This window comes from Myotis yumanensis, unplaced genomic scaffold (genome assembly GCF_028538775.1).
Source record: "Myotis yumanensis isolate MYYU_CA2020_CCGP unplaced genomic scaffold, mMyoYum1.0.hap1 SCAF_4, whole genome shotgun sequence".
Taxonomy (NCBI): domain Eukaryota; kingdom Metazoa; phylum Chordata; class Mammalia; order Chiroptera; family Vespertilionidae; genus Myotis; species Myotis yumanensis.
The window spans coordinates 6661399-6688550 of record NW_027223755.1 but is presented as its reverse complement, the minus strand read 5'-3'; the positions used below and the strand labels follow the sequence as shown (position 1 = coordinate 6688550).

The following is a 27152-nucleotide window of genomic DNA, read 5'->3' as shown; positions in this document are numbered from 1 at the left end:
TGGGCACACTGCCACCCGGCTGGGAGAAAGCAGGGCCCAGCCCTGTGCCCGTCGGCTTAGCCGTCTGCCCGGGTTCCGCCCGTGGGACGTAGCGCAGGTGTGAGTGGCACTTCTCGGAAGTGTCCCTAAGGAAGAGCACCCTCTTCTCCTCCCGCTTTCCGGGATGCAGACATGACAGCCGCTCCTCAGGCCTCATCCTGAACCACGTGACCACATGCCGAGGAGGGCGGAGCAGCGGGGACAGAGGAACCCGGGGCTCCCGTGGCCACAAACAGCCAGTCAGCCCTGAGCTCGTACTCCAGACCTTGCACATGAGGGCGAAGGACCAGCTGGTAAGCCTCCGTTACCGACATATTCTGTGAGGCACAGTCCAAACTTCAGCCTAACACAGCGGTTCCCAACCTTTTTCTGGCCATGCCCCAACTAAGCATCTCTAAAATCCTGATGCCCCCCACCCAGTGACATATAATTCTTATTATTCAAATAGTGAACTCCTATTCACATGGAGGAAGCCTAAAAGGCTATTCACTTGGTCTAAACAAGCTTCCAAAGAACATGGCGTCCATAAAAGAGAAAAATGAAAGGACGAAAGGATACTTGAAGTACTGAGGAAGAAATCACTAAGAAATTGTTAAAAAAAATAATATGAAGTCATATGAAAAAATAGAAAATAAAGTTTCAAAACATATAAAATAAAGACCTGAAATGCATAAATGTCACAATATATATTTATATACTGTATATGAGGCCCCTAAAACCATAAGCAATGCAAAAAATTCACTGTTAATCACTCATGCTCTAATCGCCCCCCCTTAAAAATCAAATTGCCCCCCTGTGGGGCATGTGCCCCATGTTGGGAACCACTGGCCTCACCAATATAGGCAGACGCTGGCCTGGGACAGACCAGCGAACCTTCCCCGGAAAGATCAGCACCCACCCACAGGCCGGGTGTGCCACCTATTCCCGACTGATGAAAGAGTCAGCATTTGTAGGAAACAGAGAGCTCAGATTTCAGATTTCCTTCATAAAATGTACAGAACAAAATCGCTATGCTCTAAAATTAAAGAGAGAACTTTTACTTTTAGGCGGGAGCTGTCAATGAATCGAAGCATTTCCATTACCTGTTTTGGATGCAAACATCGTAAAGAGCACCGCGGCCCGCTCCCGAGGGCGCTCTCCAAGAGCAGTTCCACGCTTGCAAATCGCTGGTTACACACTTCACGTCACGGGGGGCGCCTGGAGACGAGAAACCACATACACACACCGTGCTTAATGATGGAACTGCTCTGCAAAGAGCAAGTCAAACTGTATTCAATAGGTACAAGCATGTGTGTCTGCAGCGGGCCCACGCTCTGTGCTGAGATGAGCCTGCAGGCCCAGGAGGGGGCTGGTTTTATATTTCTTTTTGTAGCTCCGGCTTAAAAAAGCTCCAGAGTAACCTGATGAAAGTGGGCCAACCGCTAACCACTCAGGGGGTAGACTTCCATCAAAAATTCCACTTCCAGGCAACGAAGACAAATAGAGGAGCGCCTGTGTGGACTCCGTGGTGGGACCCAGCTGGGGCCTAGGAGAATTTTTATCTCCAAGAGCCTCATTTACTAAAAAAAAAGGAAAAAATAACTCTAGGTAAAAGCTATGTCTTTCCCACAAACAGGGCTCTAGACACTCCCAGCCACTCCTGCCTCACTGCTGGCTACCAGACTGCCACCTACATAGAAACCCCATAACCAACCTTCAGATTTTTATGCAGCATATTAAATTTATACGGTAATGAGCTCACACAAGTATCTGAAAAATATATAGTTCATGTGGGCCTAAACAATTGCAAAGTAACCATCCAGAAGATCACAATCTAACAGTACTTACTACATCTATAAAATAACATTACGTCATGGAACGGGTCAGCGCTATGCAATGGAAAACTGTCATTCTAAGAGGAAACTGCGAAGAAAGGAGGGCACAAAAGGAGGGAAAGAGAAATGATGAAAGGGGGAAAAGGTAGGGAGGGAGGGAGGAGGACGGGGGGGGGGGGGGAGGGAGAGGGAACAGCAATTAAAGTATAAAAGAGGTATTCTACCTCAGACTCTCTGTATCAGCCATTTTCAACCTTTTTCATCTCATGGCACACATACACTAATTACTAAAATTCTGGGGCACACCAAAAAATATATTTTTTGCCAAGAGGACAAAAAAATAGGTATGATTTTAATTAATTCACACCCAATGACTCGTGTGTTGGCTGTTGTCATTTTCTTAGTTGACAATCTAAGGGAAAAGAGGTCAGTGCCCCTGACTAAATAGTCATGTTTTAAAAATTCTTGCGGCACCCCAGCTGGGAAAAAAACCCCTGTTGTATATAAATGCCTATGAAAAAGTCTTTTTCTCTAGTTTTTACATAGAGTCGGCATGATATATACTACAGCACTAAATCATAAAGCTGTTTGTATAAAAGAAAACAAAAACATTATAAGCGCTCACATTAGAAATTATCAGTAGTTATAATGAAGTTATTTAATCGTGATCTTGGGGAAATGGAAATAACATCCACACTTAACCCAGGGGCAGAAGGATAATGTTTAATTAGAAATAAATTAGGTGACATCTAAATAAACATTCTTAAGGTAGCTAAATAAAACGAAAACAAGTAACATGTTAAAGAGAGATACAGTATTCGATTTCGTTTATAGGACATTCTGAAAGGCACTGGAGAGAGAGAGAAGCCGGTCAGTGTGGCTGGAGGGGGGATGGGAGCGGCTGGCCCAGAGGAGCCTGGGAAAGTTCTGGAGAGACTGTTCTTTACCTTGTGCTGGTGGCCACATAACCGAATGCATTTGTCAAAATTCACAGAACCTGATTCCAAAAAGGGTGAATTTTATTGAATGTAAATTATACCTGAGCTTTTAAAATGGGGAAAGAATACTTAGATCTATATTCAAGGGCTTTTTACAAAGAAACCAAACATATGTAGAAAGAAGATGACAAAGAAACGGATTTTAACCACCCAAGCCCTAAAGGTTTCAATGAAGACACAAGACCGCATGGCAGTCAGTTCATTCTCTGTGACTCTAAGGCACTCACCCTTTTTCTGGCTATTGACTTGATTCATTAAATACAGAAGAATAAATGTGGACAAGAACCACCGGAAATGTGAAGTCATCCTCGTCCCTTCGCTGGCCGCCATCCGGGTCGGTCGTCCTAAACACGAGGCCATGTCCATCCTCCGTCCAGCGTGGTCAGCCCTAGACGAGGAGGAGAATGTCACACGGCGCTCCAGCGTCTCCCCACACCGGCCTCGCGCTGGGCATGTGCACACTGGCACGGAAAGCAGACACGGACGGCTCCTGAAACCCGGCACGTAAATGACCCGGGAGAAGCCGGGCTCCGCTGACGGGGCTTTAGGAGACATTAGCGATCGGACACAGCTGTTGCTGCAGATCCATTAGAGCAGCGGTTCTCAACCTTCCTAATGCCGCGGCCCTTTGATACAGTTCCTCGTGTTGTGGTGACCCCCAATTTCATTGTTACACATTGAACATAATTAAAGCATCGTGATTAATCACAAAAATAATATCTAATGATATATGTGTTTTCCGATGGTCTTAGGCGACCCCTGTGAAAGGGTCGTTCGACCCCCAAAGGGGTCGCGACCCACAGGTTGAAAACTGCTGCATTAGAGGGTCACTTTTCAAATGACGGGCTTCAAGTTCAAGACTACGACCGAGCACGCTGCTCTCCGCTCCAATGCTACCGGAGTACAGAAAAGCTGGGCATGAAACTGAATCTCTGACAGACAATTTTAAGTGACCCATGGAATGACATTTCAAATTAATTCGTTTACATTCTCCTTTATAGTCACTTGTTTTTGACAATATCAGTTTTCCATTGACACTGTGGTATAAAGTTTCTATTTCACATACATTTAAGTAGTTTAAAAAGTAAAGAAAAAAATGGGGAAAGTAAGATGGGGGTTTGCAGATGTGACAAATATACTGGTAATGGAACATAAGCACATCGCGCTTGAAAATTTGCTGCTTGAAAACAGTGACTGCCCTGGTGGGCGGCAGGGAGGGGCCGGGGCAGCAGCCCAAGGGCCAGGTCCTCCTCCAGGCACCGGGCACATCACCAAACTAGACAAGGTCCCTGCCCTCAAGGACCTCAGACTCCAGTTCGGAAAGACACACACCTGAACAAATAAGAGCTTTACCATCCTGCGACGCTCTTTGAAAACTAGAGTAGGTCAATGTGTGCGCGAGCGTGAGTGAGATCTGACTGATGCGCAGATACCATGACAATATCAGGGGACAGAGCGGCGGCAAGTACCAAGTCCCTAAGACAAGGACAAGCTTCCCAGGAAGAGGGGCCGAGAGCAGGGAGAGGCAAAGAGACGTGGGCTGGTCATGGCCAAGGGAAGGGTATGGGGTTTAACGGGGTTGAGAGGAGAAGTCACCAATCTGAGAATATTCCTCCAGCTGCTGCATGGAGGATAGATTCCGGGGGGGGGGGCGGGAGGGGGGGCGGGAGCCGAGGCAGGGGAACTGGAGTCCAGCTGAGCATGTCAGAGGCGAGGGCCAGGGTTCTGAGTGGAGGGGCATCAGGTGGTGAGGGATGGAGGGTCTCACCGACACACTACAGGGAGGACAGTGTGCAGCTTATAACACAGATCAAAAATAAAAAAGAAATAGACAAAAGACACAAACAGATGCGGTCTGAACCTCAGCTCTGCCACCTACTGTGTGATCTCGACCTCTCTGGGCCTGTTTCCTCATCTGTGAAGTGGGCTGATAACTGTATTTTCCCCATAAGTCTGTTGTGAAGATTAAATGAGAAAATATCTAAAATGCACTTGGAAGAGTGCCAAGCAGATAGTAGGTCCTGTAAGTGCCTTCTGTGTGTTGTGGGAGGTACAGGGAGACCCCATAAGAAGCGATGGTGGAGGTGGGTGCCATGTGAACCCTCTCAGGATGCACGAAGGAGGAGGCAGTGATGTCTGAGGCTGAACTGAAGGGATTTGAAGGTCTGTTCACAGAAGTCCACTCTGATGTGCTCCCACTCCCCACACCACAGAGGCATTCTCCCTACAGACACAAAGAACAGTCGAGGACCCAGAGCAGCTAACAAAGTCACGGGCGCCCAAAGAGGGAAGCTGCCCACATCTGACGCTGAGGCAGTCCTCAGGGTACACGTTCCCGTCCACTCTCGTGGAATGAAGCCTGCCAGCCGACACATCCTCCAACGTACGGAAGACTCCTTGTTAGACCTAATGTCTAACTTTTATACTGGCACAGACTGCCGAGGATCACAAAACATACAGGGGTGGGCAAGGCAGGTTTACAGAAGACGAATACAAATAAACACTATAATAATCAATACAAGAATATAAACTGTGTCACATCCTCACAACTATACACCACCTACTTTCGCCCCACCCTGTATATGCAAAGCAGATGACATGAAAGAGAAATTAAGGGTAAACTGAACAATGACAAGGCAAATAAAAATTATCCCCCGAGAAATTTGGGAGAACGTGGAAAAACTAAAAGGAAAAAGACGACAGACAGCCACCTCTAAACAGTATTCTCACCGCAAACATGGCCCAGCCATAAACACAAGAGACTTGCCCTGGCCTGTCTGACTCAGTGACAGAGTGTTGGCCCACCGACGGAAGGGTCCCGGGTTTGGTTCCGGACAAGGGCATGTACCTCGGTTGCAGGCTCAATCCCTGGCCCTGGTCTGGGTGCGTGCGAGAGGCAGCCACTAGATGTCTCTCTCTCTCACATCAATGTTTCTCTCTCTTAGTCTCTCCCCCTCCCTTCCACTCTCTTTAAAAATCAATGGAAAAATATCCTCAGGTGAGGATTAACAAAAAAAAACAACAACACAAAAAACCAAGAGCCTGTGCCTGGGGCCACGGGCGCACGACGCACTGTGCAGCGATGTTTTACTGAGCTGTGCACTTGAAACCTGTGTGGTTTGGTAAACCAATGTCACTCCAGTAAATTCAATAAAAAAGAAATGGAGAGAATAAACTGTCTTCTGCACAGGGAGACTTCAGAAAGTTAAAAAAAAAAGAGGATGCAATGAAAAAGGAATAATCAGGAATAAAAATAGCTCTTACAAGTTGAAGACATTGCTTAATATTAAAATTTTTTCAAAGACAGATAAAAACATTGAGCAATCTTTCAGAGGAAACAAAAGACAAAAATAGAAAATGTCACAGGAGATAGATACAGGGACTTGATAAAGGAAAGGAAATCCAACATCTAAATCACCAGAGCCTGACAGGAGAATCCAGAACCTGTTAGAACTCAGAGCCTGATAGGAGAATCCAGGGCCTGATAGAACTCAGAGCCTGATAGGAGGATCCAGGGCCTGATAGAACTCAGAGCCTGATAGGAGAGTCCAGGGCCTGATAGAACTCAGAGCCTGATAGGAGAATCCAGGGCCTGATAGGAGAACCCAGAGCCTGGTAGGAGAACCCAGAGCCTGATAGGAGAACCCAGAGCCTGATAGGAGAACCCAGAGCCTGGTAGGAGAATCCAGGGCCTGAGAGGAGAATCCAGACCTTGGTAGGAGAATCCAGGGCCTGACAGGAGAACCCAGAGCCTGATAGGAGAACCCAGAGCCTGGTAGGAGAATCCAGGGCCTGAGAGGAGAATCCAGAAAACACTCTCCTTAGTGCAGTGGTTCTCAACCTTCTGGCCCTTTAAATACAGTTCCTCATGTTGTGACCCAACCATAAAATTATTTTCGTTGCTACTTCATAACTGTAATGTTGCTACTGTTATGAATCATCATGTAAATATCTGATATGCAGGATGGTGTTAGGCGACCCCTGTGAAAGGGTCATTCGACCGCCAAAGGGGTCTCGACCCACAGGTTGAGAACCGCTGCCTTAGAGGAAGGACATGGCCAGGCCCTGCGCGGCTGCTGCTGAGCGCTGTCCAAAACCGAGGACGGGTCCCCAACAGCTTAAACAACCAGAACCCAAACATACACGAGGCCGACCACACGTGGGTACAGTGACCAATGATTCTCAGGATGAACCACTTTCTAGTCAAGTCCAGTGTCATCAAAATGACTTATCAGAATGGAAATGTACTCACGTAACGTCTAAAACGCAAGTTGCTAATGTAATCGAATGCCATCGTCTGTATGGGAATAACTGAATGAAGGAGACAAAAATAACCACACACCATATTCACTGGCTGGCTGAGCATGACCTTGAAGTGAGACAGCCCCTCACTACAAATTCCCAGTCGTCCTAAAAAAAAAAAAAAAAAAAAAAAAAGGGTGTCCCACGAAGTGGCAAGGGCAGGGGGTGGAGGCACTGAGGCCCACCCAAGCCAGGCGCTGCGGACTCAGATGTCACCCCGGCTCCATCACTAACCAGCAGTGAGACTGAGGCCAAATCCCTTAACCTCCCACCTCGGCCTCAGGCAGGGCACAGAGGCCGGCTCTGCTCAGGCCACACGGGGCACTTCCAAAGGGAGGCTGCGGCGCTGCACTCCTGCTGGGCCACACTCGGGTGGACACACTCCTGGCCCAGGCCGGCGCCACAAGAGCAACTGATCAGACCACCCCGGGGAGGTCAGGGGGCATCAGGGTGGGGGCTCTCGGGAACAGAAGCATCGAGGGCAGCGTCCCCAACGCCCGGATAACCTCAAACAGGCAGGATGATGAGCACTTTGTCACCCCACTGACAGAGAACATCCTGAGCAAGTCATTGAGGCAGCGGTCGCCACCGTGGTCCGGGAGCACTGGCGGGCTGCGAGGTCCGAGAGCTTGGCGGCCGCCGATGTGGGCGATGCAGTACTCTGTTTGTAACAGATCTCGTTTCTCTTCCGGGCAAAACGTTCAAGCAGACTTATCTGAGGCTGATCAACAGGTGGACAGAGCCTTCAGGTGTCTTTCCAGGAAAAGGACCCGTGAACTTGTCTCTGCTCCCTTCTGGTCATGACACTGTCAGAATTTGCTTTTCTCCCCACCCGCGCCTTACTCTTAGAGGAGGACGCGTTTTTACAAAATTCCAGGAGCTAATCTTCAAATTTAGGTTAGCCGTCTCTTGCTGCACCAGCAGACGAACAATGCAGATGCCTAGAGAGCAGGGCAGGGACCGCACTGCACAGGCAGGTGCAAACCCAGCTGCCCGCCGAGTCTCTGAAGGTGGCAGCCGCTAGCCAGGAACCCATTCTCAGGAAAGGCTACTACAGGATGTGATTCACCCCCAACAATGAGGTAGAAAACAAAAATGAGAAATGAGCCCTAGCTGATCTGGCTCAGTGAATAGAGCAGTGGTTCTCAACCTTCTGGCCCTTTAAATACAGTTCCTCATGTTGTGACCCAACCATAAAATTATTTTCGTTGCTACTTCATAACTGTAATGTTGCTACCGTTATGAATCATAATGTAAATATCTGATATGCAGGATGGTCTTAGGCGACCCCTGTGAAAGGGTCGTTCGACCGCCAAAGGGGTCGCGACCCACAGGTTGAGAACCGCTGGAATAGAGCATCGGCCCGCAGACTGAATGAAGGGTCCCGGGTTCAATTCCGGTCGAGGGCACATACCTCGGTTGCAGGCTCGATTTCTGGCCCTGGTTGGGGCGTGTGCAGGAGGCAACCAATTGATGTGTCTCTCTCACATCGATGTTTCTCTCTGTCTCTCCCCTCTTCCACTCTCTCTAAAAATCAATGGAAAAATATCCTCGGGTGAGGAGGACTAACCAAAAAAATAAAGGAGAAATGATCCATGAAACTGGAGTTTTCACCCTGAGAAGTAGCCCTGTGTCTCCCTTCCCCACCCCCAATCTCATTCCAGATATTAAAACTGATACTATTCCCAAGCTGCGGTATTCCTTCATGACTCCGTATTCGCACATATTTTGCCTTCTGATTAGAATTCCCTCTCCACTCCTTTCTGCCACTGTCCTCAACTCACCTGGGAACCCCCAGGTAGGAGGTGGGAGAGCTCACCACACCTGTGCCAGGCGTTCGGCATTCCCTCCAGGAGGCCAGCTGCGCGCTCCTCTGCTTCCACACTTTACACCCCACTGCAGGGGCTCCACCAACTGGGACCAGGAGCCAGACTCATCCACCTGCGCTTCCGTAAGCAGTTTCACTAGAACGCAGCCACGCCCATAGTTTGTGCAAGGCCCCCGGCTACTTCCCACCGCAGCAGCGTTAGGGTTGAGTGGCTTCCACAAAGACTGCAAAGGCCTGCAAAGCCAAAAACATGTACTACCCGGCTCCTCACCCTCAGTGTGCTGGCCCTGCCCGGAGGTATCCCTTCCAGAGTTTGTAATCCTCCAACAGCCTGCCAGCTCCATCACTGAAAAAAAAATCACTTGTAAAAAAAAAAATTAAAACATGCATTATTATTAAAATTAAAACAGCTTCACTGTTCACCGTCAGCACCCGGCACTGAGCAGACACTGAAAATGCTAAGCTGGCAGATGGATGAGTGAATAGCCAGACACAAAGGAATACATGTCCACGCTCTAGGCTTTTGATTTGTTGGGCTTTGGGTAACCTAAGTACTGCTGACACTCGGAGTATAAATTCGAGCTGTGGTTCCCAGACCCTGCACCGAGGAGCCCCCAGGCACAGAAGCAAATGAACTGGATATTACGGTATATTTTACATTTTCAAAGCAAAGAAAGTGTTATCTGTTCAACACTGTCAGAACCTTCAGCTCCAGACAGCTCAGTGGCCCTCCAAGGCCATGCTGCAGGCCTTTCGATGGCGTCATGTCTTTGTGAAGGGGAGAGTCGCTGTGATGAAACACAAGCACCATCCAGAACTCAATGCAGGGATGGGCATGAGCCCTGGCCAGGGAGCTCAGATGGTTAGAGGGTTATCCCAACACACCAAGGTTGCGGGCTGGTCAGGGCACTTCTAAGAATCAACCAATGAATGCATAAAAAAGTGGAACGACAAATCTCTCTCTCTCTCACAACCCTCTCTCTCTAAAATCAATTCATAAAAAAAAGAGAGAGAGAGAAATGAAAATGAGGGTGGAGGTGTCCAGTCTGGTGCCAAAGGTTGGGAAGCTATGCAGTCCCTAACAGGTTCATACGTGTGGCTGTTTACGAATGAAAGAAAAATATTCCCCCCTTATATTGATATGCATTGGTTTTTTAAACTGCTATTACTGTGTCAGGTTATACATACTTAGTAAGCTGTGTGGACCTAGCTACTTCATAAAAGGACCTGTTAGGTATTGCTTTTGACCTGGGGGCGCCATGAAACCTTTAACAAAACGCTAAGGGCCTGAGAACCCAGGAAGCGTGGGAGTCCCAGCCGGACAGCTCAGCGGCTCACGGTTCCCATGGTCTGTGTCAGTGTGCGCTGCGTGCAGGAGGGTAACTGAAACTCAACTCCTGCTCTGTGAGAAGAATACATCTTAGTGGATTCTGCCAAAAGCACCGCAGTTACTTCTGGGTCTGCATTCAGATAGAATGTTCCTGTCATTTTTACAGTTTTCTGGATTCCCAGGAACTTTTTACCCTGCCGTCCAGACTTGTGTTTCTCAGGGTCCTTACACCAGTCTGGCCGTCTTCACCCCAGGGAGGACTTCCCGGTCCATCGAGAGCCAGCTCATGATCAGCCGCACACATCAAAACACAGGAGCGCATCACTGTGGGCGCATCCCAGGCCCCCATTCTCCACACCTCAGCTCCTGCTCCGCCTGCAGACAAGGCCCTTCCCGTGACCACCACCCCCCTCGCTCCACACCACAGAGGGCCGGCCGACTGCAGCTCCCCTAACGCTCCACACTGCCGCTGGTCTTGGGGCTCCCCCTCAAACCAGGGCATCTAAGGAACTCCCCTGAGGATGTCCCCCACACTCCATCCTCCCCACCCTCAGGGGCCACCGGAAGCTCTATCACACTGGAGAAAGTGACCGGCAGGCGCAGCCTTCCATAAAGGTTAATAAATGCCCAGCACACAAATGAACTTGTTTGTCCCTCTATCACAATGATGAAATGATCTATTATTACAGGAAAGGAACAACCTAAAGAACCCTCCTTCTCGTTCAAAAACATCCACAAGATCTTTAAAATGCAGAAAGCATGGTCAAAGCTGACCTTCAGAGAGATTCAGGGGCGCTCTGTCCCCCAGCACCTGCTTCCTCACAATCTCACCGAGACCATGGAATATCTTTTTTATAAAATGTTTTTATTGATTTTTAGAGAGAGAGGAAGGGATAGAAAGATAGAAACATCTATGATGAAAGAGGAACAACATCGATTGGCTGCCTCCTGCACACCCCCTACAGCGGCTCCAGCCTGCAACCTGGACAGGTATCCTGACCAGGAATCGAACCATGACCTCCTGGTTCCTGTGTGGACGCTCACCCACTGAGCTACACAGGCTAGGCAGGAATATCTTTTGTCTTAAATGTTAATCTTTTCCAACTGTTTGGCTATAAATGCATTTCCTGGGTTGTGTGGTCAAAATGCCCTTTTCAGATGGTTACTGGTAATTTGCAATGTTTTAGTTATAAACTGCTTATTCTATCTTTTGCCTGTTTTTTCCCTCATTAGGTATTAATCTCTTCCTCACTGCTTGGTAAGAAAGAAATATCCCAAGATGCACATTAACTGTTATACACGCTGTAAATCTAGTGTCCAGTTTGCTTTCTCACTTTCCAATGAGGTTTCTGTTTGACTTTCATTAAGTCAGATTTCTCAATTTTGTCCTTTATGGGTTCTGAACAAAACTTCCCTCTCATGCCAAGATTATGTAAATTGTCACCTATACTGTCATCAAGTACACTACGGCTTTTGCTATGTTAAGCCTTAAGCTGTAATCCACATGAAATTAATTTTGGTGAACAGTATGAGTCAGGACTCATCCCTACCAAATGGTTAGCGCTTATCCCAAAACCTTTCATTAAACAACCCATCCCTCCCCGCACTGACCTGAGAGGTCCTCAGGGTGCCACTCCTTGCCAAGCCCTTGGTGGGCCCCTGGCCCACTGCCCCTCCACCCCACTGTCCCTCACCGCACAGCATCATCTGTTCTGAGGGCTGTAAGCACCAACCACTCCTAACTAATGACTTCCAAATCTGTGTGCCCTGCACTGGCCTCCTTCCAGTTCCGGATGAATCGTCTAGTGGGCGATTTCTTGCCTATCCACACCAATCCACTCAGATGGGGTCCTTCGGGAATGACAACACTTTGATACTAAATATCACTCGGATATTTCAGAGATTGCTCAAAAACCCCACATGCACGAAATGAAACTCACTTTCCCTTCCAAAGTGGCTCTCGTGCGCCCCGGTCCCTTCACGGCACCAAGCAAGAGTCTCGCTTGATTCCTCCTCCTTCCCCACCCCTTCCACCGACTCACCAGATTTACCCCCAACACAGGCCTGGATTCTTTCCCCTCCCCTCTACCTCAATCTCCACTTCCAGGGCCCTGGCTCAGGGCATCCAAATCACTACTCATTCATCCCATGGCCTCCAGCAAGCGCCTCGACAATCCATCTTCCACAATGACTGTCCCGGCTTTAAACCTCACCTTTATTTTTAACCCTCTTTTTTTTTTAATTTTTTTTTTTTTACAAGTGATTTTTAAAAAAATGTATTTTATTGATTTTTTACAGAGAGGAAGGGTCTTCATTGGTTCAAACTCCAGGCTAAACGCCAGAAGGCTGCGCCTGACTGCGAGCAAGACAAACTCAAACCTGGACTCCACAACCTGCTCTCCTCTTACCACTCCCCGGGCAGACCGTGGCCACAAGCTCTCTGAATGCTCCCACTGCACTCCGTCTAACTTCCACGTGGGCCTCTGTCAGATCCCACCAGGTATTCCAGAGATTCTTCTTTCCCTTCCCCCCACCCCCTTTCCCCATCAGCTATGACCTCCCTACGAGCAGGGAGATCACATCTTGCATCCAAGGGGGCTTTACAGGTGCTACATATTCATTTACTTAGTGGCTTGAACAGATCCATCCCAATGGAGTCTGTGGCAAGGACTTCAAATACTTTGATGACACCCAATGGTTGCTTTATATTCCAGGGAGAAAGCTGAATGATACGTTTTTGAATGCACTGGTTTGCCATGAAGTTCTCAGGTGTTGTTTCTCAGATATCATGCATTGTTTATGTTTATTACGAGCAGGCACGGTTTTATGTTCTTTACATGCAATATCAAGTTTAACCCTATAACAACCTTATGAGGTCAGTTTATTCTCCACCGACAGGTTTTGACACTCGCTTGCGGGCACTCAGCGAGTCAGGGGCAGAGCTTGGATTTCCATCCAGGTCTTACTATAAATCTCACCCCTAGACCATGACACTGCACTGGAAAATGTGGAGCAAAACTCACTGAACCGGAGTGAAGCGCTGGGCTCCAGTCCCTCACCCGCCAATGACTAAGTGGCAGGTATGTGACCTGAGACCAACCCCCTAACAGCTCTGACATGACACAGCTATGACCCAGGGCCTACTTTCCCAACATTAAATGTCATAAAAAATTTATAGTTGCATTATTCTTAGATGTCACACCTGGTTTGTCTCCTCTGCGAACTAGAGGATGGAGAATGTGATCAGGCATGCCGATCACCCCCGCACCCTCGGCTTAGTGCTGCTCTTGGGGGAAATACTACCTGCTTTACCAAGCATCTCCATCTATCACATCATGACAAAGGCCCGGCAGTTCAGGGAACAAAGAGAACCCGCCAGCCACCACCTTCCTGCTCTCCTTCCAACTCTAAGTATGCTTTTAATTGCTTAGCTCTTATGGCAGCAGGTGCAAGCTCACACTTACTGGAGGACCAGCCCATCAGCGGAAGGTGGTCAAAGGAAATGCCAGGAGTGGGGGCAGTTAGCTGCTCACTGCTGGGGCGCCTCCTGTAGGAGCCCGAGCCCAGGGTAGTCACGACCTTCAGGGTTTTCCAAGAGGGCCAGAAATGCAGGTTTGTTGTTGTTTCTTAATGTGAGATCTCCTTATTTGTAAATGCTGGCACCTAACTCCAATTTTTTTTCAAAAACCTTGCACGGGCCAAACAAAACACACACGCAGGCCAAACACAGTTCTTAGGGCGCCAGTTAACAACCTGTTTCAAAATGTATTGGCGTTAAAAACTTCTGGTCTTGCTGCTGAAATAACCTGAAGATATAAACTGTTTGAAGACTTTCATGTCAGCGCACAGGTTTTTGACATAAATGTGCCTGAATGCTTTCTTAACACTCTTTGGGGTCTGAACCTAAGGGCTCTTCTCACCAAAAGAACTCGAATAGTCTTTCTCTTTCTCTATGGCTGCGGTTCTCAACCTGTGGGTCGCGACCCCTTTGGCGGTCGAACGACCCTTTCACAGGGGTCGCCTAAGACCATCCTGCATATCAGATATTTACATGACGATTCATAACAGTAGCAACATTACAGTTATGAAGTAGCAATGAAAATAATGTTATGGTTGGGTCACAACATGAGGAACTGTATTTAAAGGGCCAGAAGGTTGAGAACCACTGCTCTATGGTATTGTTGAATCCCAAATCTCGAAATCCTGAGCATCATTTTAGAATACAAATGCTTCTCTCTCAAAAAGAAAAACACACCAAAAAACCTGCAACTTACGTTTTCTTGAGTCTTCTACAGAAGGGTGGAAGGCAGAATGAAAAACACAACAGATCCTGAAGTAACTGGCATTGGGCAAAACTACTTAGCAAAGAGACACTCTCAAGAAGCAGATTCCACAGACCAGTGACATGTGAGCCAGATGTGGATCCTGGATTCAATGATAGGACGCACGTGAGAGGGGCCCTGGGGTGGGGTGCCCAGTCCCACCGCACCCCGTTATCTGACAAAGCTACTGCACTGGGAAAGCGGGGGTCAGAAACACACAGGAGGTGTCTTGGTTTGAACAAGATCTTACTGAAAAATATTTATGTGCAAGATGAAGAAATACAGAATTGTAAAAAAAGAGTACGGGGGTGGGGGGGCGGTCCTTTCACTATGTAACCAACGGTGCTGATTAATGGATGCCGTCCACATGGACAAGGCTGCAGGCAGATGTGACAGAGTTCCTAACACTGTGACTAATGAATTGGATGAAGATGCAGGGATCACATTAATCAAATCTACAGGTTAAAACATGGACAAAATAGCAAACATACTGGATGAAATAATGAGGATTCCGATGAATTTGTCCAACGAACTACCCCTAGTTCAGTAAGGTTAATTTGGCACAGGCAGTTTCAGACAATGATGATGGCAACAATAACAGGCAGAAAACGAACACTCACCGGCTGGAGCAGATCTGATTTAGCAGCAACACGTAGAAAAAACATAAAAGACTGGTCAGTGAAATGGACCCATAAGGCAAAGCCACTGCCAAAATAAGAGAGGGGCGTGTCTTGTCGCCTCACTCCATCACAAAGCCTGTCGAAAACCCTGCCCTCCAGTGGTATTAAAATTGGGGGAGGCATTTTTAGCCTGAAAAATGCCCAAGTTGATAACACAACATAAAGGCAGTGTTATTATGTAACAGAAGCTATTATCATTGCCTCTGTTACTGCCCAAATTATTATAAGTTCCCACCCCAATACAGGTCTTACTCTAAGTGTTCTTATCCCATCCCCCCATCGGTGCAGCCAACTCCCTACTTTCCCCCCAGCCTTACTGGGGGGGAACTGACAAAAAGGTTTATGTGCTTAAAGTGTACAGCGTGATGATTTGCTATATACACTGTGAAGTGATTACTGCAGTCAAGTTCATTAACACATCTGTCACCTCCCAGTTACACCTTCCTTTCTGTGTGGGGTCTACTCTCCCAGCAAACGTCAAGTAGCCACGGCCGTCGGAGAACCCGTCACTCGGCTGTCCATTAGCCCCCGGAAATTACTCATCTCACAACTGCAGGCTCCTACCCTCCAACCAGCAGCTTCTGCTCAGGCAGCCACTGTGTCTTCTGGCTTCACCTGCTCCCCGATTCTCAGGCTGCCCACACGGGGGGCTCCCTGATCACTCAGCCAGGAGGCACACGCAGTAAACATGTTGATGTGTGTGCGGCTGAAGCAGCGGTTCTCAACCTGTGTGTCTCGACCCCTTTGGGGGTCAAACGACCCTTTCACAGGGGTTACCTAAGACCATCGGAAAACACATATATAATTACATATTGTTTTTGTGATTAATCACTATGCTTTAGTTATGTTCAATTTGTAACAATGAAAATACATCCTGCATGTCAGATATTTACATAAGGATTCATAACAGCAGCAAAATTACAGTGATGAATTAGCAACGAAAATAATTTTATGGTTGGGGGTCACCACAACATGAGGAACTGTATTGAAGGGTCGCGGCATTAGGAAGGTTGAGAACCACTGGTCTGAAAGGCAGGGCCTCTGCAGATCTGTGTGTGAGAGCTTTAAACACACGGAGGCTTCTTCAGAAGTTTCATCAGAAGCTTTAGGAAAAGGCAGGCGCCCCGAGCAGGAGAGGGGAGGGCAGTCATTACCACGCGAGCACCGCTCCCTCCACGTGGGAAGGACATGCTTCCAGGCAGCCTGGCTGCGGTGGCTGCCCCTTCCCGGCCGCACCAGCACGTCTCGCTGCCTCTGGACGCCCCAGTCCTCCCGGCACAACCTCGAGTCACCTTTCGGAAATTTTCCATGGCTGTGCCGGGCCTGCCAGAAAGGGTGCCAACTTCGGCATGGACCAGGCTCCCTGCTGGTTGGTGTCGCCTAACTTCCCAGTCCCACCCTGCCCACTGCCCTGTGCTCTGGTCCCGCCAGACCCACCAGGCTCCGTCCTCCACGTCACTGCACACGCTATACCCTCTGCCCGGATGCCCTCCTCGCTCTCCTCTTCCCTGTCCACGTAGCAAACACCGCCTCGGCCTTCAAAACTCGGCTGGCATCTCTCCTTCCCACTGTCTTTCCTTACGGGTCCCCAGAACAGACAAATTCCTGCTGCCACTTCCCATCTAGTGTGTCCCTGTTGTCTGTCTAGGAGTGGAACTAGGGAGAAAGCGAAATCATCCTTATTGTCTCTACCAGAAGCCGAAGGACACAAGGCAGAGGAGACCCGCTCAGCAACCTACGGACGAGACCCCCACGGCCCCTCCACGCACCTGAGCCTGCGATCCCAGCGGCATGGCCCCCGGGAATGTGTGAGCAGCGCCATCCCAGCTCTGAGTCTGGGTCAGGGAGCTGCCAAGTTCCAGAACAGAGTCCCCTGTCACCGCTGGAGCAGCATCTGAGGAAGGGCGAGCTGCCGACGCTCCGTGCGGCCAACAGTCTGAAGTCTGCATGTCAACACGGCCCGGCTGCTCCCTTTGCCATTACACACTCGGGGCATCTCACATAGAGGCATCGGGTGTCTCTTCATGAAAAGTGTCCCCTCCCCCACCCCCCCAACCAAAAAGGCAGAAAGCTAACTGCTGGTTCCAATGGGGACGGGGGAGTAGCGTGGGCCTGGGAAAGCAATGGTGGGGCCAGGAAAAAATGGGACATCGATAAAGAATAAAATGCTGACGCTGCTGGTGGCGCCGACCGGTGACGTGACCTACCCCACCGTGCTTTCTACACAGGAACAAGACAAACACGACCTGTGGAACCGCCTTCTTTTATTGGGCTGTGCCGGGGAGATAAAACCCACGGTCAGCGCTTGTCAGGAAAGTTCCAAGACATCTTTCGTGGCCACTGAGGGTTCACTTTATATTAAAATATTTACAACGGCTGCCAACTAAGAAAAAAACACACACACAACTGTCCCTGCATAAAGAACAAATTATGAAATTAATGTCAGCTAGCTAGAACACTATTTTAAACTGAAAGCTTTATTGCTGTCATCCAAAGTAAGATTATGTGCTGGAATTTCCCAAACAGAATACCCATGAATTCCATCCACCCTAAATTTATTAGTAGGAACCCATCTCGGTAATTTTATAAAAGGCGATCTCAAAAAGGCAAGGCCCTCATGGAAGATATATAGTAGCAATTGTAAGACTATTAGCCTAGGAGATTCTCACGCGTGTAGAACGTAAGCTGTCACTAAATCATCGGCGAGTGTCGAGGAGAAATAACCTCACCTGCTCCTCGCGTAATTTGTGGAATAAGCGGGAGGAATGTTTGTGTTCACTGAAAAGTAACAGGGCAACAAGGTCTCTTTTAAAATTGCAGGAGACGAAATGAGGCGACCCGACGGTCCACCGAGATAACAGGTTGACTGTGTGGGCCTCCCTGCCCTGAACCTTGCCGGTCACTTCCCCTGTCATCCCCCTCCCGGGGCACGTCTGTCCTGGGCACCGAGGTGGGGCAGAAGCGTGCCCACTGCCCGGCACAACAAGGCCCCCGCTAGCGATTGAGCGAGTGCATCCCTGCGTTCTAACGACGCTATAGAAGAGCGGACCCTGACCTTCGGGAACTGATCGTATGGGATTATTGAAGAAAACATTGCCTTCCATTCAACATAAAATTCCTTGGCAACAGAAAGCATTTCACTTTTAAAGTAAATAAAAAGCCAACAAAGTATTTCCCAGTGACCAGAAGCAATGGAATATTTTGTCAGAATGTCCTGAAATGCTTTTCACAACAGTTTGATGTAAGCTATTAAAAAAAAAACAAAAAACCCCACAAAACTTATTCTGCTTAGAAATCCTGTATGAACAGGAATATATAGCTTTGGCCTCAATCATCATATCAGGCTGGTGAGGTTAATGTAACATTTACCCTCCGGTACCTGCAGGCACCATGAGCTGGATGTTATTCACATTTCACGGAGAAGCAGACGGACACAGAACTTGCCCAAGTTCACACAACCAGTGGATGGGAATGGGATCGGAACTCATTTCCTTTAGAATATAACATGCTTCATATGCTGGAAATCAGGAAAATAAAAAGAATAACCGTCATCTGTAATTTCCACACACAAAGGTAATCTCATCTAACGTTTGATATATAATCTTTCTGGCACATCCCCACCCCACCCCCCATACACACACACACACACACACACACACACACAGCGGCTTGCTCTCTCACACATTCACCCTCCAAAAACAAAAACCTTAGATCAACCTACACATACTGTTTTTCAATCTGCTTTTGGGTTTACAAATTCTGAGTACCTTTCCACATCCATCAGCACTGCCCTCCCTCAGGTTAATGCAGGAAGGCTTCTCCGTTATATGGATATACCATCACTTGTGCAACCAATCTCCCTATCACCGGGCATTGCCGTTGTTTCTCGTTTATAACTACCATACTATCACAGGCAAAGCCACGACAGTCATTTTTGCAAATCAGAGGTGGTTTTTTGGCGCGTTCTTTTTGTGGAGGTCACCTGATTCTGGAGAGGAGTCCCCAAACTTTCAGAGCACACACCCCTCCCGATGTGAAGACACCCCACTTAGCAGACTTCCCACCAAGTGAAGACTCACCGTGGGGGGAGAAAGCTACTGACAGGAATCCGTGTCCCCACACACTGCGTAGGCGAGGACCAGTGCTATAGACGGGGCTCTGTACACATGCTTTATTTTGTTTTTCCTTGAATTCCTAGTGGTGGAAACGCCTGACTAAGGGGACATGGCACATTTTTGAGGCTTTCGATGAGTAATACAAAATTGCCCTCCTGGAAAGTTGTCACAATTAAAACACCCACCGGCAGCATTTGGAAGTGACAATTTCCAAAACTCTCCGGTTGGCTAGCTTTGTATTTAAACAATCAAATCCCTATATGGCCCGAAGTTTTAAAAAACACTGAAGCTATTCATAAAGCATTTCGGGAAAAACAGCAAACAATCTGACAACAAAATGCTAGATTTTAAAGTACGTGTGTTTTCAAATACAAAACATAAAACTTCAATGGCATCAGGTCCCAGCAGACTGAACTCAAAGGACTGGCTCTTAGGAGACCCAGAGGCACCAGGCTCAGAAAGACCCCACGCTAGGGAGCGAGGCGCAGCATCTTCACTTGCCCTTCTGGCTCATGTTAGGCTTCATAGTTTGGGCTTTAATAGCACCGTCCTCTATTTTTTAACAAGAAACTCATGAAACTGTATATCCCTTCAAACTTTATAAATACTGCTTTATAGCTAAGGTGCAATCTGAAGTTCTTCAAATCCTTTTAGATAATCATTTGTTCAACAAATATCAAATGCCTACTCCTCCGGGTCTTGGTTTTTTTTATCAGTAAACTTAAGAGGTTGACCAGATGATCTCAGGCCTCTCCTGGCTCTCCAATTCCACACATCCTTTGGTTTAAGTTCCTATTACTCATAAGAGCTTTGCATGTTAAGCTCTATATTGTTCTCCCTTGAAATCAGAACCAGGCTTTCCAAAATAAACAACTTTATATCTGCAGGACAACTCTGATGATGCAGGTATCTTCAAGGAATAAACACAGGAGAAGGTTCCAGGTAGATGAAGACTTACGCTCCCACTTTAACTGTTTCCTAGGAAAGATTTCCAGAATGCCCTGGCCTCCTTCCCTTTCCTACTGCACTATAAATACGGAGGCATGACACGTGAAACAGGACCTCACTGGTCTGGCGGTGGGTCCCCAAGCCTGTGGACAGGAATGGCGGGCGCCCAGCTTTTCGGTGGCACGCTGGCACCCACCCTCAGGGGCTGCCGCACTGAAGTCCTGGTGTGAAGTCGTACTGCTCTGCAGCTTACTCCTACCCCGGACGCAATACACACCCAATTCTGTCTACAGAACGTCTATGGCTCACTGCTCCACTGGCATTTCTAATATTAGAACTGGGAGCACCACTTCTGCCACCACTTGTTATTTTCCACCAGATGCTCCTGCCACCTCCACTTCAACTGTGCTTGGTCCAGGGTCTCCTGGGAGGAGTCTGCTTCTTCCATCAGTTAGAGCAGCAGTTCTCAACCTGTGGGTCGAGACCCCTTTGGGGGTCGAACAACCCTTTCACAGGGGTCGCCTAAGACCATTGGAAAACACATATACAATTACATATTGCTTTTGTGATTAATCACGATGCTTTAATTATGTTCAATTTGTAATAATGAAAATACATCCTGCATATCAGATATTTACATTACGATTCATAACAGTAGCAAAATTACAGTTATGAAGTAGCAACGAAAATAATTTTATGGTTGGGGGTCACCACAACATGAGGAACTGTATTGAAGGGTTGAAGGGTCATGGCATTAGGAAGGTTGAGAACCACTGAGTTAGAGGAAGGTACAGCGAGGGGGTGGGGGGCCCTCAGGATCCAGCGCCCACTCTAGGGAAGAGCCACATAAAGACTTTCAGAAAGAAATATCGCCTCCTTGTGGTCTTTCAGGATACTGCCACTTAATAATGTAGATAGGTATTCTCAACCATTGGCACATAGAAGGATTCCAAGGCTTACTCCGTACCTGCCCTACAAACCAGACGAATGGGCAAGAGCCAAGAGTTTCTTCCCTCTGCGCAAAGGTACATGAAAAATTTACCCACCACCAGTTTTTCCTCAACTGGCAACATAAAACACAGCCTCTGCTCACGTGAGCGGCGGCAGCAGCAATGACCATGACTGGTGAGGAGGCGTGTGCAATTCCTGCATTTCTACAGTTCACGAAGGAAATGCAAAGGAAGTCGTAAAAGTACCTTAAACTCAAACATCGACGTCTCTAAATGTGTCACAACCAGGTAAATATACAGCGGATGCCGGGGCTTCTGCTACTGGCCTGAAGGGCCTTCGCTTCCATGACGGTGACAAAGACGATTCACTTAAGGTTTGGGAGTCACAGACTCCACCCCTGACACAGTGCTTGCACAGAGCTGACGAGAGAGGGTTGGGAGATAATATGATCTTACATGGAAACAATTCACGGGGTTCTGGGATCAACCAAGTAGTATAGGAAATAAAAAAAAATTAGCAACCCTCGTTCTGCCAGATCACGAAGGTCCTGATGTTGAACTGGAGCCCAAAAGTCCCAGTCCAGGGACAGATGACAGGTTCTTATGAGATGTCTATGACAATTGCTTGGCACAACATTCATTTCCCAAGCTTTCAATTAACATAAAGGGACATATATTTAGTATGACAAACAGATTAGGAGTGGGAAGCGGAAATGCCACAGTTCCTGATATTCCCTAAAATAGACCATGCACACATTCTTCCTGTGAGGAAAAAAGTACCTGCAGAAAGTACACAGATGTGCTCATCGGTCTGTCATCAGCCCCAAAGGACTAAAACATGCGGTTCAAAAAAGGGCATCTTTGAAAATTCTACACTGAAGCAAACGGCCAATCCAAACAGCCAATCCATTGAAATCAAGGTGAAACTTCTGACCAAACGGCTTAGAAACCACTAGAATGTCCTAGGAAATTAGATATGTTTTTAAGGCTTCATACTTTAATTTCAGAGACTAGCAATCAAACGCAAGGGACTTAGAGCAATCATTGGAGAGGCTGTGTTAACACTGTAACAGACTTGGTAACGTCAAGGGCCAGAGCCAAGGCGAAACGCGCAGAAGAAAAGACTTCCAAACCTAACATTCTGACCAAAGGGGCAAGATTACTTTTTAAACTCTCTGATTACTCATTATTTCAACAAATATCCACAGCCCACTGTGACCGAGGCTGCTCCCGGCACGTGGGAAGCAACCAGGAGCCAGCAGAGGTGTGCCTACCGGCCTGCAGCTTCCAGCAGGTGGAGAAACCCCTCCATCCAAGGTCTCTCTTCCAGTCCTGGGAACATTCCTTGACGTATGCAAACACACAGGGCACCGTTCCCAGAGAGCCTGCCACTCTTCCCCTTCACTGTAACCTCTAGCCACATGGGCTGCCTCGGGTCCTCTGGCACCTGAGCCTCAGCCCCGCTCCAGGGCCCCAGGGCCTTTGCACTTGCTGTTCCCTCTGCCTGAGCTGTTCTCCCTCCAGATCTCCCACAAAACACAGGCCTCTTCCTGTCCTTCAACTCTTGGCTCAAATCTCTCCATCTCAGAGAGGCTTGTGGAGGCATTCAATCGAAACCAGCAGCGCACCACCACCACCACCACCACCACCACCCCTCTACCACAGCAACCCTATTTTATTACTTTCCCAGTATTTATCACTATTTGATGGTATCTCCTCTATTGTCTCTCTGCCTTTTATCTGTCTCCCCCCTCCCCCACCTAAGGTATGAACTCACAGTGGGGCCTATCGGTCTTGTGCACTGCTTTATTCTTAATCCCTAAAAAATTGCCTGAAACAGTATAACAAATGGAATCCTTCTACGTATTTAGAAGAGCTAATATAAACAATATTAGCAGGGTTGTACCACCATGACAGGTAGTAAATAATAAAGGGGAAAGACTACACCTTAAACGCTAAAAGGTTTGTTTGATCAGTTAAAACAAAGAAAGATCATTATCGCTTGCACTGGTCTTCAAAACATTCTCAAAAATGAACATAATGGAAATATAAAGCTCACCATTGGCTAATATTCAAATTTTATTGTGGATCAGGCTCAATTTCTAGCATTAGCACTGCTCCCACAATTGATTCTGTTCTGAAAGCACTCTGAGACCTTAATTTTTTATTTAAAAGAGCCAAATATTTTCTAAAAGCATCCTCTCCTTTAAGACTTATTAATAACCTCCTCCCAAACTGTACAATCTGTGACCCTATTGTAGCAACACTCCATTATGAGATATAGGTGCTAATCTACAGACGGGAGGGACTTTAGTGCCCAGTGGCAAACAAGTTTTCGAAAACACAAACTATCCTCTTGCTCGACATAATAAAAAATATTTAAACCCTGAAGAATTTTTCTTCCAGATTAGTCTTAAAACTGTCCGTCCTTTTACTCCTTGTGTTGAAGAGCTCAGGCATTAATCAAGGAATACGACTTCAGTTACTGACCATTATCATTTCGCCACAAAGACACCAGAGGTCCTTATGGACCGCTTGGAAATTATATAAAATCAAAAGGTGCGCATCGGAGTAAAGGGGCATTTATTTCCCGGAATGTACTGCAAAGAAGTAAATGACTTCTTTGGGCCTTTGGAAACCATTGAAATCCACTTAAAAACCTCAAGAACTCATGTTTTACCATTTCACAGCAAAATATCAGAAGCAACCTACCCATATCTCAATAAAGAAGAGGTTAAATCAATTATGGTTTCTCCTTAATGGAGTCCTCAGCAGCTGCTAGGCAATGAGACAGCTCTCTTAGGTACTGACAGGGAGGCGGCCAAGATTTACTACTCCGCGGGGAAGGCAGGGAGCTGGTGCAGAGCAGAAAGACAAATAAAAAGGACACATACCAACTGTTCAGACTAGCAGAGGCTACGTCTGGAAAGAGGTAAGCCCGGAGCTGGTGACCCTGCTTCCTGGGGAGAACTGGGGGCAGTGGGGCACGAGGGACAGGGGTACATACTTTTCATTCTACACCTGCCTATACCGGCTGGATCTCTCACAGTGTGCACACAGCTTGCCTGTCCCACAGATTCATGGGGTAATTTTAAATATTAGGATAGTTCACATGATTGCCAACTTAGTATTCAGGATGGCCATCAAAAAGCAAAGGCAGTCCACGTCACCAAAGTTTGCGCTCTTCCGACGCAAAGCCACCGATCCTCATGCCCAGAAGAGAGCCCAAGTCTCCACTGATTAGAGAGGCGCACGCTCCTGATCTCACCTATTACAAAGCAAACACGCCTCCGTTCAGTTCTTGGAAGAGAAAGGGCTGCCGGGTTCACCTAAAACACACGCCTCATATTTAAAGTGAGCATGTAACTACCCCACGAAGAAGCCTCCAAACCAACACCGTGTCTACCTGGCCATAAAACAGAAAGCCCAAGTGGGAACCAAGTGAAGGGACAGTCTCCTGTTTGTGAAAACACACGACAGTGAGGTCTGCCAGGCTCAGACAAGGACTCCTCTGACATTCGTGAAATAGGATTTCAGATCTGTGGCAAAATAGTCATGAAAGGGGGGGGGCAAGCATCATTTGCAGAAAATAAGGCTTTTAACAGCTGCCATTTGTGGAGGAGGGGAGTTCGCTTTACATTTAGGTTGGAAATCATTTTGATAGCCCTGGTTGGTACTATGATGTCGCACTAATTTTACTTCAAGCAATTGTTGAAAGATAAATATCTGGAACTGAAAACGAACAAAGAGGAAGGCAAACTTTAACAAACTCTCCTGTTCAATGTAATCCTTTTAAAAGAACACATAAAAAGAAATGCAAAAAAAAAAAAAATCGTCTGTCCCACAAACACCACTCATAACAGTAACACATTAGATCAATATTTGACTGTATTAAACACATCCGTACAAAAAGGAACACAAAGATACCCAACTGCAAATAGAAGAGCTCATGCATTCATGGTAGCAGGAGGTGCGAGGACCTGAAAGAGTTACATTATTCAAGCCCAGAGCACCTTCCCAACACTGATGTGGGGCAGAACTCATGATGCCGGCTCTGTCCCGTGAGACAACACACGAAGAGTGGCATTTGTCACGCAGCCTAACTGTCATCGCCAACACTTTTACTTTGGATTTCATCAGTAGAGCGCCTTGGGATATAAGCATATGAAGATACAGGCAAATCAAAGAAAATTTAAACCTCCTTCCCATCCCCCAAGGTGCCTCTGGTCTCAGAACTTACTGCCCTTCGTGGGGCATAAGTTCGCAGCCGCGGAGTCTGCGCCCTCCGAGACCCGAGAGTGGCCAAGGGCGCGCGGACAGCGGCGGACTCGGAGCGCTCCCCCTCCCCCACCCGCTCACTCAGCTCCGATGCTCCCCAGACCCCGAGACCGGGGCCGACCCGGCGCTGCCCGCCACCCTACCACCCTGCCCGGGCCGCCGGGGCGACCCGGCGATGCGCCCACGGGACTGGCTCCGGGGCCCGGGCTCCCCCTGCCCGCGCCGCGCCCACCCGCCCCGGCACCCACCGGCCGCTCCCGCGCCGCTATCTCGCCATCGCCCGCCGTCCGCTCGGCTGCTCGGCCGCCGCGGGGGCTGCCCGGAGTCCGCAGTCGCCCTGGGCTGGCGACGAGGAGGAGGAGGAGGAGGAGGGCCGGGCACTGCCAGCCGCCGCCTGGCCTCCGGGTCCCAGCGCGGGCTGCCGGACACGGCCACGGGCGAGGGGCGCCCGCTGCCCTCTGCGCGCCCGGAGCCGCTGCCGCCGCCAGAGCCACCGGCACGGCCACGGCCACGACGGAGAGGGTCCGGCCGGGATTGCGGCGCGCGGGGGCGGTGCCTGCACGCCACTCGGCTGGGGGCGCTGCTGCCCGGCCCCGCCCCCGCCCCGCCCCGCCCGCGCCCCCGCCGGAAGCTGCCCGCGCGCCGCCGCCGGGACGCCCCCACCCCCTCCCGGCGCCCGCGCGCTCCGGGCTCGCCCGCTAGGCCGCCCCGGGACTCGGCGGAGAGCGGCCGGCGGGACCCCAGCGCCGGCGGTGGCGGCCGCGGGGAGAGTCCGGCCCTCGGTCGCGGGGCCGATCTCTGTCCCCAGGCCGGTCTCGGAAGGTCCTGGGAGGGCCCTGGAGATCGGAGCGGCCGAGCCGGTGCCGAGCCTCACGCCAGGCCGGCCGGGCGCGCGGAGGCCCTGCGGGGAGGAGAGGGGCTCCCCAAAAGGCGTGAAGGCGCTTTGCCCACAGGGCCTGGCGGAGAGGGCCATGCGGGGCCCTGTGTGACCTTCCTCTGTAAACACACGCGAAAACCAGCTCCCGCGCCCTGGCGGGGGGCGGGGGACGGGGGAGGGGGCGATCGCATATATGCCCGGAGTTACCTAAAATACCCCCAAGGCCGGGGCGCTGCGGCCGGGGCCACCTTCCTCCTCCCCGCGCAGGGCTCGCGCCGCCGACAGGACGGGACCCGGGGGGGCATTCTAAGAATATCCTGGAGCCATCTAGTCGTGCCTCCAAGGCGTGGTGGGCTTATTTGCGCGGAGAAGAAACGGCTCCCCCAATGGGGTGAGATTTTTCCTCCCTGCATTGTTCCCATTTCCGCAGTTTCACTTGGCCTCGATTTTCTTCCAGAGTAATGCACCAAATGAAATTAGCTGGAGAGCGTTTGATGGCGCAGAATCGGGTTGGAAGATGTTTACGCTCTCTGCCGGACGCGTTTGATGATGTTCTCTTCGGCACAATGAACTTGGCGAAGTTCAGAAGCGTGCCAGTTAGAACCCCGGGCTGCCGCGTCCAGGGCTCTGCAGCCACACCTTCAGTAAGAGCCCAGCTTGTGTGTTTCGCT

At 48.9% G+C, this 27152-nt stretch overlaps 1 protein-coding gene across 2 annotated transcripts in view; it reads right to left on the bottom strand.

The window, feature by feature from the left end:
• The window catches only part of LIFR (LIF receptor subunit alpha), a 73284-nt gene extending 46523 nt beyond the window's left edge, over positions 1-26761 (bottom strand). Inside the window, exons 1-3 of one of the 2 annotated variants that reach the window (XM_070411807.1) lie at positions 26689-26761; positions 3079-3239; positions 1122-1236 (exon numbers count right to left, since the gene is read on the bottom strand). In XM_070411807.1, the coding sequence (XP_070267908.1) occupies positions 1122-1236; positions 3079-3217 (254 nt within the window). In that variant the 5' untranslated portion in view covers positions 3218-3239; positions 26689-26761. Of the gene's footprint in view, positions 1-1121; positions 1237-3078; positions 3240-25852; positions 25937-26688 lie in introns of those variants that run through there. The other variant, XM_070411806.1, reaches the window with a different exon arrangement.
• Positions 26762-27152: the final 391 nt, after the last annotated feature.